The 13,720-nt window shown below is 42.0% G+C and overlaps 1 protein-coding gene across 1 annotated transcript in view; it reads right to left on the bottom strand.

The window, feature by feature from the left end:
- NPAT (nuclear protein, coactivator of histone transcription) overlaps positions 1–13,720 on the bottom strand; it is a 57,878-nt gene that overhangs the window by 14,887 nt on the left and 29,271 nt on the right. The window contains exons 5-10 of the mRNA XM_081098782.1: positions 10,016–10,056; positions 9,288–9,512; positions 8,330–8,411; positions 4,717–4,804; positions 4,113–4,204; positions 3,945–4,032 (exon numbers count right to left, since the gene is read on the bottom strand). Of these exons, the coding sequence (XP_080954908.1) occupies positions 3,945–4,032; positions 4,113–4,204; positions 4,717–4,804; positions 8,330–8,411; positions 9,288–9,512; positions 10,016–10,056 (616 nt within the window). The remainder of the gene's footprint in view (positions 1–3,944; positions 4,033–4,112; positions 4,205–4,716; positions 4,805–8,329; positions 8,412–9,287; positions 9,513–10,015; positions 10,057–13,720) is intronic.

Genomic DNA, 13,720 nt, shown 5'->3' with positions numbered 1-13,720 from the left:
TTATAGGGAAAGGGAAAATAGCAATATTAAAATATTTCCTCTAATTACCTTTTAATATGCACAAATTTCATGCACCGGCCCACTAGTATTGTATAAGTTTAAAGTGTACAGCATAATTACATGACTTAATACATACAATGTAAAATGATTCCACAATAAGTTAACATCCACCATCTTATATAGACTAAACTAAATAAAAAAAATATTATTACAGTGATTTGTAAAGCCTAAGATATCTCGCTACCTCCAGGTCTGGAAAATATTTTTAAAATTCCTACTTCACCTATTTGTATAACTAGCTGTTCATGCCTTAGTGAATTTGATGCATATACTATTCAGTTGGATATTATGTCTTGTTGTTCTTTTATTATTATCTTATTTATTTTTTTAATTGATTTCAGAGAGGGAGAGGGAGAGAGATAGAAACATCAATGATGAGAGAGAATCATTGACAGGCTGCCTCCTGCACGTCCCCTGCCCATAACCTGGGCATGTGTCCTTGACTGAAGACTGACACTCTATCCATTGAGTCAAACCAGTGAGGGCGTCTTGCAGTTCTTTTAAAAAGCTATTTAAACCTGGATATTTAACTTCTGACAGATACTGCAGAGCATTATAAACAACCAATAGCAGAGGGTTGTATCATCACTTTAATATAACCTCTCACAGTATCTAACAGAGTGCCTTGATTACAGTAACCACCTGATTTTAGATGTCTGTGGAGAAAATATAAGGAAGGACTTTGAGATTATAAAAATTTAGAATACACAATATGTATCTGTTAACCATTAAGATAGAAGAGGCTGTAAAAAGCAATAATGATAGATAATGTAAACGTTGCTTTATAAAAGCTTATCCTGTTTTGTTAAATTTACTGAATTTCACCATGGGAGAATATAGATGTATTCTTGTGTATGATTAAAAAAATTATTCTAAAGGAACTGACAAAAAGAAAAAAAATTCAATGGTTTTGACCAGAATTCATTATCTGAAAGAAAACCCACTGTAATGAATTCATTTTGTGGGCATGGCAACAAACATAATTACACTGTCTGACGGTACAAGTGAAAGGATGTGCTAGTTACAATCTCAGCTGCTCTTCAAAAAGGCTATTGACTCACGGACGAATCTTAAAATATACGCCGTTGACTTATTCCCTCACCAGCTCACACTCTCACCCTCACTGAAGAGCAAGCGACTGTTACCCGCGTCTTCCTTTTCTTAGCAGGAGGTCTCACAAAATTACTCACTTAGTTAGTCCCGTTCATTATATGTTGTTAAATATCACTTGAATCCCTTTTATCTTTTTGAAAAATTTTTATAGTTTATAGCAGTGCAGGGAAAATTAATGTGTTACACACTGCACAGCACTGCTGCTTATTGCACACAAACATACCCACTCATGAATCTTTGAGTATTAAATACTTTGAAATACATGACTGATTGTTACATGGACATAGGAAGTGCTTTACTGATATCTGGAAGAGTTGGTTAAAGATATTCGATGGGTTTTATTATTTTTACCATTTAAATAAGGCAATTTTAATATATGTAAATCAAACCATCATGCTATATGCCTTACATTTATACAGTAATGCATGTCAATTGTTTTTCTTTTCTTTTCTTTTTTTTCTTAAATATATTTTATTGATTTTTTACAGAGAGGAAGGGAGAGGGATAGAGAGTTAGAAACATCGATGAGAGAGAAACATCGACCAGCTGCCTCCTGCACACCTCCCACTGGAGATGTGCCCGCAACCAAGGTACATGCCCTTGACCGGAATCAAACCTGGGACCCTTCAGTCCACAGGCTGACGCTCTATCCACTGAGCCAAACCGGTTTGGCTGTTTTTCAATAAAACTGGAAAAAATAGTTAAGTATCACTCAACAATGGGATATGTTCTGAGAAATGCATCATTGGTGGATTCTGTCATTGTGTGAACATCATACACTAGCACTTGCTGCCTCCCACAATCAAAATTACAACTAAAATACACAACAGCCATCATTCAGAACTGCCTAAAATCCAACTGAGAAGATGTAGCCTACTGTAGCCAGGGTACATGTTATAGCTTATTGCTCCGAGGCTACAAACCTGTACAGTATGTTATGATACTGAATACTGTAGGCAATTTTAACACAAACACATAAGTACTTGTGTATCTAAATATATCTAAACATAGGAAAGGTTCTGTAAGAATATGGTCTAAGAGGTTAAAAATGGTATACCTATACACAGCACTCAGTATGAATAGAGCTTGCAACAGTGGTAGTTGCTCTGGATGAATCAGTGAGTGAATGTGAAGGCCTAATACATTCTTTACACTACTACAGACTTTATAAATATTGTCCCACAAGCCCTTCTCGTGCTTCCTCCCAACAGAGTAAGCAACAGAACATCGAAGCTGCCAATGCTGCTCTATGAACAGGGATGTGGGTGAGACTAATTGGAAATATAGCTGGGTAAGGCATAAATCACTCTAAGAGTGACTGTCAGGAGGAAGTGACATGTGGCCTGAGAATCAGCAGGAATAGACAGAAATCAAGATGGAAAGATACAGGAACATCGGGGATAGTCAGGATGATGTGGTTTGGGCTATTGCATATTGGACCAGTGTTTAGATTAAGGAACTTTGGGGGAGCTATAAAAAAATGAGGGCTTCCCAGCCGGCATGGCTCAGTGATTGTGAGTCGACCTATGAACCGGGAGGTCACATTTCAATTCCCAGTTGGGGCACATGCCTGGGTTGTGGGCTCGATCCCCAGTGTGGGTTGTGCAGGAGGCAGCTAATCAATGACTCTCTCATCACTGATGTTTCTATCTTTCTCTTCTTTTCTCTCTGAAATCAATAAAAAAATATTTTTTAAAAATGAGGATGTTTAACATGGAAATGGTGTAATACTAAGAACTCAGTATTTTGACTTTGGAAATTTGTTTTTCATTCCACTGGCACAAAGGTCTCCCTCAGGCATTGAATTCATGAAAGAAATAAAACTTTTCTATGCTTCACAGCATTCCAACCTGAAAATATTCCCAAAGTACAGGGTCAGGTTGGCTCCACACCACCACAGAAAGCTTTTATTAAAGCGGCAGTGTCACTCAATAATTGCTAAGGTAGCTCCTGTAGACCTGTGTCCTTGTACAGGGCTATAGGTCCGCAACAAAGAACTTACAACAATGTCCTCTGGCTAGATCTGGGAGGGCTGTAGCGCCCTCCGAATATGTGGCACTGAGGACAGGCTCCTCTGTACTGAAACAGGTCAGCAGCAGACTGACGGGGATGAAACCTGTGCACTCAAAACTGAGGTGCTGTGAGTGAAAAGGAATCTACAGATTGCCAAGTTCCACAGAACTTTGCTTCTGTAAGAAAAAAAAAATTCCTCCTGAATCACATATCTTCTGATTTTTACAGAAAATTCAGTTCCACTAGTAATCTTATTATGGAACCACCTTCGTATATTTGGTCCATCACTGACCAAAACATTATGTGGCACATGACTATAATGCAATTTTAATGATTATCTGAAAACTCACTGACAAAATTTTAGGAACAGATTACATTCAGATAATAAAGAAAATTTATATCTTAATTATTTTAAATAATTATATATCTAATCTGTTGGCAATGGTTTTGGAATAAAACCAAAATATCATCTTTTTATACATATATAATTTTTTACTGATTTCAAAGAGAAGGGAGAGGGAGAGAGTTAGAAACATCAATGATGAGAGAGAATCATTGACTGGCTGCCTCCTGCATGCACCCCCCACATGGGGGATTGAGCCCACAACCAGTCATGTGCCCTTGACCAGAATCAAACCTGGGATCCTTCAGTCCGTAGGCTAACACTCTAGCTACTGTGTCAAACCGGCTAGGGCCAAAATACCATTGTTTTTAACTATGAATAAATGTACTGCACACAAAGCCACCTTTACCCATACCTGAAGTCCCAGAAGTTCATCAATTGAAGTTTCTGGTTCAGTAGGGTTGCTATCTGTTTGCTTAGGTGCTTGAGCAATATTGTTGTCACTGTAATGCAGAAAGGAAAATTTTAGTATAGTTCCTAATTAGGCAAAAACAATTAGGCATTTTAAACACACATAGCTTACCTAGTCAAAAACTTATTAATGTTCTCTGCAAGCTTTTCTTGAAGAGATTTGTTGCTTAATATTTTTTCTCGTGCATTTTCAATAACCAGTTGCTGGAAAGGAAAGTCAGTATTAGCAGAAGGACAGAGAGAATATTATGTTATTTATGAAAAAACAAAACAAAACCAATTAATGAAAGCTGGATAGTTTTAATAAATCTAGGTGGAAAATTAGAAGTCATGGTGGCTCCCTCCAAATTAATACCCGAATACTACATTTTATACTTTATAAGTGTTCAAAGATCCTTCACCAACTCCTTCTGCAGCGATTACAAAATACAGTTAAAAATTCTAGTTTTTCATACAAGATTTTTAATAATCTGACTCCAATAAAATGCTCTATTATGATAGGTAATTCAACAACATTGTATTTACTGTTTCTTAAACATACAGCTGTTACTTCCTTGGTGCATTTGCATAAATATCTATTCTGAAGGCGCTGTCTCTTACTGTTAAACTTCACCACTCTCTAGCCCAAGCAATTCAACTACACAGTCTTTGTAAATATATCAGTATTTTAAAACTCAGGAATATCTTCAATGGCAAAGTTTGGGAAAGTCACTTACTTTTTCTACTGCAAATGCATTTGGATCCTGGAAATTCCATATTGTTGACTGAGGTCCAGACAAAGTGATATTTTTCCTTTGAGATTCACTGAAACACATTTTAAAAGCTAGTCTTTAAAGCAGTATGATTAAAAGATTCAATGATAATTATATACACACTAGAGGCCTGGTGCACAAAAATTTGTACACTCGGGGGGAGGGGGGTCCCTCAGCCGGCCTGTGCCCTCTCGCAGTCTGGGACCGCTCGGGAGATAACGACCTTCTGGCTTAGGCCTGCTCCCGGGTGGCAGAGGGCAGGCCCAACCCGTAGGTGCAGCCCCTGGTCGGGCTCAGAGCAGGGCCGATTGGGAAGTTGGGGCACCGCCCCTGTCATGCACAGAGCAGGGCGGATTGGGAGGTTGCAATGCCACCCTCAGTCATGCTCAAGGTAGGGCCGATTGGGGGGTTGGGGCACCGCCCCATCACGCACAGAGCAGGGCCAATCAGGGGGTTGGGGCGCTGCCCCTGTCACGCACAGAGCAGGGCCCATCAGGGGGGTTGGGGCTCCGTACCCTGTCACGCACAGAGCAGGGTCAATCAGGGGGTTGGGGAGCTCCCCCCTGTCACACACAGAGCAGGGCCCATCAGGGGGTTGGGGAGCTCCCCCGTCACGCACAGAACAGGGCCGATCAGGGGGTTGAGGAGCTCCCCCCTGTCACTCACAGAGTAGGGCCGATAGGGGAGTTGGGGCACCGCCCCGTCACACACAGAGCAGGGCGGTTCAGGGGGTTGGGGCGCCGCCCTCTATCACCCACAGAGCAGGACCAATCAGGGGGTTGGGGTGCCGCCACTGTCACACTCAGGGCAGGGCCGATCAGGGGGTTGGGGTGCCAAACTCTGTCACACACAGAGCCACAGGGTCATCAGGGGGTTGGGGAGCTCCCCCCTATCAGGCACAGAGCAGGGCTGATCAGGAGGTTGGGGTGCCTTCCCCTGTCACGAAGACAGCAGGGCGGATAGGGAGGTTGTGGCTCCGCCCCCTGTCACACACAGAGCCGCAGGGCCATCAGGGGGTTTGGGTGCTGCCCCGTCACGCTGATCCCGGTACCAGTAGGCCTCGCGGCTCTGCTGATCCCAGTGCTGGGAGGCATATTACCCTTTTACTATATAGAATAGAGGCCTGGTGCACGTGTGGGGGCCGGCTGGTTTGCCCTGAAGGGTGTCCTGGATCAGGGTGGGGTCCCCACTGGGGTGCCTGGCCAGCCTGGGTGAGGGGATGATGGCTGTTTGCAGCTGGTCACACACCCTCCAGGTTGGGGGTCCCCACTGGGGTGCCTGGCCAGTCTGGGTGAGGGGCTGAGGGCTGTTTTCAGGCTGGCGGGTGACTGAAGCTCCCAACTGCTCCTTTTTTTTTTTTTTTTTTTTAATTCTTGGCCAGCTTTAGCTCTGGCTCCAGCTCTGAGGCCTCTGCTGCTGAAAGCAGGTATCTGGTTTGTTTGGGTTCTATAATTGAAACACTGTATCAACTCCCGCCCTGAGATCCCGGCTGGCTGAAAGCAGGTTTCTGGGGTTCTGTTTAGCTTCTATATTTGTAACAATGTTTCAAACTGCAAGCTCAGAGGCTGGCAAGGCAGGCGGGGAACGTTGGAGTACTCCGTCATGGAGCAAGCAAGCCTCATGTTAGCTTCAAGCTGCCTGGCTGCTGGCCGCCATCTTGGCTGGCAGTTAATTTGCATATTGCCCTGATTAGCCAATGGGAAGGGTAGTGGACGTACGGCTAATTACCATGTTTCTCTTTTATTAGATAGGATAGTATGTACATTATAAAAATAGACATACATCTTAACATCATGATAAAAGAGATATTTTCTTGATTTGTGGTAGGAACAAAGAGCAGTAGAGTGGAAAAGAATTATAGTCTTGAATTAAAAACACACACATGAATTTGAAGTCTAGCATTACCACTTATTAGCTATGTGGTCTATAAAAAGGTAGGTTATTACCATCTGATTCACTTTATAATGGGTAAGACCAACTGCATTATTGGGTTTATGAAAGAATTGAATGAAATAAAGTATATGACTTTATATATAGGTCAAGGTTCATATAAATGTTAGATATTATTATAGTTGTTTTTCTATTTTATATGGTTAAGTGAGAAAGTTTGTCATAAAGAAAGCTGAGGTTAGCCTTGAATGAGAGAAAATGACACTAAAAACTCTATCTAAAATACTCATGACATGGCAAGGGAGACATCAGGAAAAAAACACTCCCATTTTAAACTAATATCACTCTTTTCTGAATATCCTTCAAACAAAGACATATGGGTTAAGAAGGAGAGAAGAAACTTTTCTCAGACTGTCTCTGAAAAGATCACCTACTAGCTATTGATTTAGGACTTAAATATGTGTTTGTATACCTTAAAACATGCCAGTATTACTTATATTCATTTAAAAAACATTCATTTAAAAAACCCCGAGATAACGGCAATTTTAAGAAATACTTTTCTGTATCACTACAGAAAAAACGTATTTCCAATGGAAGTGATATGCCATTATTATTAAGACTATAGAGGCCCAGTGCACGAAGTCATGCATGGGTGGGGTCCCTCTGGGTGGCCTGTGGGGATTGGGTTTTGGAAATAGGCCCAAAACCCACAATCCAACACCACTGCATCTACTGCTCCCGCTCATCCCAGCCCCAATGCGCCTGCAGCGGGCTCGCGCCCAGTCAGTCCTGATTGGGAGAGGCTCATGCTGCTGCAGCTGCACTTGCAAGCCGTGAGCCCTGCATCTGGTGCCTGTGGAATCGGGCTGAAACTAGCTCTCTGACATGTCCTGAGGGGTCCCAGATTGCAAGAGGGCACAGGCCAGGCTGAAGGACCCCACGGGTGCACGATCAGGCTGCAGAGGGACCACGGGAGAGCTCCAGGGTGTGTCTGGCCCAGACTCTCCAGTTCTGATCTGGACCAGCTGGCCGGGGAGGGACATGGGAGGTTGGCCAGCCGGGAAGGGACCGCAGGTGGGCTCCAGGGCGTGTCTGGCTCATCTTGCTCAGTCCTGATGGCCAGACCCCAGCAGCAAGCTAACGTACTGGTTGGAGCATCTGCCCTCTGGTCAGTGCACGTCATAATGAGCGGTTGAGCAGCCTTAGCATATCATTAGCATATTATGTTTTGATTGGTTGAACAGTTGACCAGTCACTGGATGACCGGACACTTAGCATATTAGGTTTTTATTATATAGGATGCCACCTGATTTCAGGGAGGTTACAATATGAAAAAAACATGTTTTGAAATAGATATAATAGTAAATAGTTCCAAGAACTTAATCCAATCTTGTTATTATATTTCTGATGTAAACTTGTCCTTTTATTTTTATATATATTTTTTTAAATATATATTATATTGATTTTTTACAGAGAGGAAGGGAGAGGGATAGAGAGTTAGAAACATCGATGAGAGAGAAACATCGATCAGCTGCCCCCTGCATACTCCCCACTGGGGATGTGCCTGCAACCAAGGTACATGCTCTTGACCGGAATCGAACCTAGGACCCTTGAGTCCGCAGGCCGACGCTCTATCCGCTGAGCCAAACCGGTCAGGGCTAAACTTGTCCTTTTAAAAAGCATTTACCTTTTGCGTCTACCAGGAGACATTAAACTGGCATGAGTTTTCTTCTCCTGAGGACCAGGAATGATATTTAAAGTCTCTCCAGCTGTATTTCAAGAAAACAAAAAAATGAAATTGATTAGTTTTCTAAACTTGAATCAATGGAATAAGTAGCATTCCAGAAATTTTATACATAATTCAGTTAGTATACTGAGTATCTACTATGCATAAGGCACTGTAGAAGATATTAGGATGAATAAAATATAGTACCCAAGGCTTAAGGTTTTGCAATAAAACACAAAGTACAGTATAATCTCAAGAAAGAATAGCATGGCAGAATGAAAACTATAAAAGGTATAAACTAAGTGTATATATAATACAGCGTATACATGCTAAGTGCTTTTACCCAGAGGTATAAAAGAAGTTGGAGAAAAGATGGAAATGAGAAAGAATGTAATGGATGGCAATGAATTTTAGCGGCACAGAAGAGAAAGACGACTGGTCTAGAAACAGAAAGCTGGCACCTCAATTCTAATCCCAACTCTGTTATTAACTAGCTTTTGCTCCTTAATATCGTGTTTCAAGGTTTCAAGTATACAACAAGCAAGATGTACCCAGATAATTTCCTAGTTTATCACCAGCTTTAAGATTCAGCCAGGAGTATACAGGATTTTTAGTATGTAGAGATGGAGGTGAATTGGAAAACACTCCTCATTCCAGAAGGGCAGGCCAGCATCAACAAAAATATAAGGCAGTGGAGAAATATAACGTGTATTCCTTTTAGAACAGACATAAGAATCCTAAATCAAAATATCTCGTAGATTTAATAATATACTATTTCATGGCAAATTTATCGAAAGTCTTTCTTGCCTTTTTTGGGGGGCTATTTATTTTACACTATGAGTATAAAGACAATAATATATCATCTCACTTACACAATTTGATTAACAATGAAATTTATGAGCATACAATTTAAACTTACTGGTCACAGTGTCTTGAGATTGTGAATGGTTAACCACTACAAAATTTGACCTCAAAGGAACTGAAGTTTGGCTAGTTGGCCGAGTAACTTGTGGAGCTGTCAAGGGAGCAGTAGTAAACTGTCCTGAGAGGTACGGTAAAGTCAGCACCTCTGAACTGATGGGAGCTGCTTGAGATGCAAGCCTTCTCTGCCGTTTGATTTCCGCAATTCCACTTCTTGTTCGGGCTGAAACAAAGGAGAGTTTAAAAAATTGACTCAATGTCAGATTAATGTGGGAATTTTAAGAAATCTACATGACCCATAGACTACTATTTAATATATTAGAATATTAGATCTATTGAAAAATAGCCGTTAAAAATATCAACTAACTTTATGAGACGTCATAAGAAACTGAAGTAAATTACAACTATAATCTAAGAGTATATTTCTTCTGTTATAGGTCATACTAATACCACCTCCAAAAATCAGAAAACAAACTTATGAAATCAGAATGAAAAGATGTAAATACACGTAAGAGCCAATGAGAAAAACAGGGAGTACAGTGCTTAAATGCATAGTTTTACAATAAATGAAGATGTTATTTCCTACTATGAGAATAACTATACTTAGAAAAGCAGTAGTTTAAACAAAATGTATACTTAGCACACATGTGGTATTAATTAAAATGTTCTTCTGACAGAGTTTAAAATAATTCTGAACATTATTTTGATTTAAAGTTGAATACCAACCTCTCTGATTGGCAGCAAACCCTGGGGAACCTTGCATGTTCCTAATAAATAAAACAAAGTAGTTAGACATTACGAAACTTCTCTTACCAAGTTACACTCTGATTTAGCTGCAGTCAGACTTGAAGGAAATTATGAGTTAAAAGGCAATAGATCAAAAATAAAATAAAATAAAATAAAAGGCAATAGATCTTTTTCAGACAAAAAAGACAAGCACATTTTGCTTGTCTGGGGGAGTGCTGGCCTGCAAACTGCCAGTGGACCCTTGCCCAAGCCGGCTCTGCGCCCCAGTGGGGACCCCCACCCTGAGGGGGGCGTGGATGGCCTGTAAACTGTCTAAGCCCCTTGCCCAGGCTAGCCATCACCCCCCCCAGTGGGGACCCCCACTGCAATTGGGGGCGTGGCTGGCCTGCAAACCGCCCATAGCCCCTCGCCCAGGGGAGAGTCAAAGCTTGTTTTAGCAGAAAAATAGTGGCAAATAAACACTCAAACACAAATAATTTTAATAATCAAGTTTCTATCTAATGTAATATGCACTAGAAAGCCTTGACATTCCATTAAGAGTACAATTTGACTTTAGGAACTCAATATATGTAAGAAAGCCATATATATAAAATTTTACAATTTCCAATTATCTATACAGGCAGTTCTCGGGTTACCGACGTACGTTGTTTTGTGGTTACGTCGCCATCTCCCATTTAGAGTATTAAAAAAAAAAAAAAAAAAAAAAGTTCCGTCATTTCAACATATGTACATATGTGCTTTATGTTTTTTATTATTTATTTACCACAAGTAAAGGTCAGGAATTGTTATCTTTCTTTTAAATTATTTTTACTGTTTCATTTCATTACTGCTGTGTATGTGCTCCATGTGAGTGATATAGGTGGGTTCTGACTTACGGCGAAAATCACGTTACGTCGCGCTATAGGAACGGATCTCTGACGTAACCGAGGACCTACTGTACTAATAAAAGGATAATATGCTAATTAGACCAGATAGACTGGACATCTTCCGGATGTCTTTCCTGACAAAGCTGGGGGCGTGGGGCCTGCAAACTGCCAGCGGCCCCTTGCCCAAGCCGGCTCTGCCCCCCAGCGGGGACTCCCACCCTGAGGGGGGCGTGGATGGCCTGTAAACTGTCTAAGCCCCTCGCCCAGGCTAGCCATCACCCCCAGTGGGGACCCCCATTGCAATTGGGGGTGTGGCTGGCCTGCAAACCGCCCATAGTCTCTTGCCCAGGCCGGCCATGCCCCCAGCAGGGGACTCCTAACCTGATTGGTGGTGGGGCCGGCCAGGAAACCCTGCGGCCCCTCGCCCTGGCCAGCAGGGCCCCACCCATGCACCACGTCTCTATCCTATATAATAAAAGGGTAATATGCAAATTGACCCTAACTGCAGAATGGCCAGAACCGCTGGACCAGTCATTATGAGGCACACTGACCACCTCGGTCCCTTCCCCTGTCCATCAGGCACCGATCACCTAATGGTGAATGGGGAACCAGAGGTGGGTGGCGGTGGGGGGCAGGGCCAGCTGTGGGTAGCTGAGGAATTTGGCCCTGATTGCAGACCAGGCCCAGGGACCGTACACACGCACGAATTTTGTGCACCAGGCCTCTAGTCTATAATAAAAAAAGTATAATATGCAAATCGACTGAATAGCAGAACAGTCTGGATGACCACACTATGACACGCAATGGCACCAGGCCAGCCAAGGCAGGTGTGATGCGATTGGTCGGGGGCCCTGCCATCACCCCATGATTGCCCCGCAGAGGGAGGCCCAGGCCACTGATGCTGTGGTGGGTGTGTGGGGCCAGCCAGCGATCGCACCACAAAGGGAGGCCCAGGCCAGCCAAGTGATTGTACCCCATGCCTGTCGCCTGCAGAGAGGGAGGTGACTGATGGTGGGGAGGAGGGGCAGCGCCACACAGATGGCAAGCAGTGGCAGCGGTGGGGGCGGGGCCAGCTGCTGGCAGCTGGAGGAAGGAAAGTCCCGATAGGCCCTGATCGCCAGCCAGGCCTAGGGACCCTAGCCCCGGGGTCCCGGATTGCTAGGGCTCAGGCCGGGCTGAGGAACCCCGACCCCTGGGGCATAAATTTCATGCACTGGGCCTCTACTCTCTTATAACTACAGAGGTGCCTTCCTAGAGAAATTCTGACTTCACATATGACTCCAGACATAAATACTTCAGAATACCAAAGCTGATTTCAAAGGACACCCTGCTTTTATCAAATTTATGACTATGAAATTATTTCATCCAACCTCTAAAAAAATAAAGCAGACACATATAAGAAAATTCAGAATACAAGCTGATTCTCCTTTTATTATGATTTGGAGTTAAACAATCAGACACTGTACCACTGTCCTAGAATTCTGTCAAATAAGTCGCTACCAAAAAGAGCCACTTACTGAATCAAATACGTAGTTTCATTTACACAAACCAATCTTGGGAATACCTGGCAAAGGGCCTTTCCTTCATATGTAACACCCAGTCAATAAAATATCTCAATAACTTCTAAGTATTTATAGGTGTTAATTAAATTGTGAATATTTTTGAAATTTACTGGCAAAGGAAGAAAATATAAGAATCAAGAAAGAGAATAAAGGTAAGACTAGCAAATAATATGTGTTACAGTTAGATATAAAACATTTGGAGTAGTTTAGCAGTTTAAACTGAGGAAGGAAAATGAGGCCCCCGCTGAATTTAAGCAGGCTATTCACCTGTAGCTCTGGGAGAAAGGGGAAGAAAGTTAGGTTTTCATACTAGAGTCAATAAGAGATTTTATAAAATTAAAATTAATGGGGTTGTCATTCCAAGAACTTGACCTAGGTAGAAGATAATTAGTACTATGTGAAAATCTCAAAACAGAAGATTTCAGAAGTATTATTACTCAAGTTGTTGCCTTATGAGGGAAAATGGATGGGCATGGATTCCACACATCAATGCTCTGCAAATGTAATGGAAATGCAACTGCATAAGGGAATTCACAGAGGACTGGGATTAGAAGATTTGTATTGACACTAGAGTGGGATCAGATCCATATTCTGACCAGAGATCTGCCTATAAATTGCTATGGGAACTTGGAAGTGTTCATTAACTTCTCTAAGTCTCAATTTCCTCTTTTCTAAGGATTTTATTGAAGTATGAAATTATTTCAAGTTATTCCAATCAAAGACACAGAAATAGCAATAACCTCTAGAGTAATTTCAAAATTAGATCAATGTTATATAAATGTACCAGATGGGTTATAAGAAGATTTAAAAAACTCAGTGATTCTTATATGTTTGCATCCCCAAATCATTATGAAACAGGAATTTGGGGGAGGGTGTGTGTGAAAAAGACAGGTTTTAGGAAATTTTAGAAATTTTGGAAATTAAGGGGACCATGGAGGAAGCAAAGGACTGCAGAGTAGCAGAAGGTATATTTCCATAGAATAGGGAAGCGGAAAAGCTGCAACAGATAACTTTCCATAAAATGAGGGAGCTGGGAACAGCAAAAGCTCTATATCAGGGGTCCTTAAACTACGGCCCATGGGCCACATGCAGCCCGCCAAAAACATTTATCCGGCCCGTTGGGTGTTTTTGCTGCTGCTGCCTGTTGCTTAGCAGCCAACTAGTTTTTCTTTTTAGACTGAAGAATCTCAGGGAAGCTCGGTGAGGGTGGGTGGGGTTGGGAGAGATTAACCAGGGAACTTTTTTTTTTTTAATTA

The sequence above is a fragment of the Myotis nattereri genome (assembly GCF_964212035.1).
Source record: "Myotis nattereri genome assembly, chromosome: 9".
Taxonomy (NCBI): domain Eukaryota; kingdom Metazoa; phylum Chordata; class Mammalia; order Chiroptera; family Vespertilionidae; genus Myotis; species Myotis nattereri.
The sequence above is the reverse complement of the archived record's forward strand: the minus strand, read 5'-3'. Positions and strand labels throughout refer to the sequence as shown.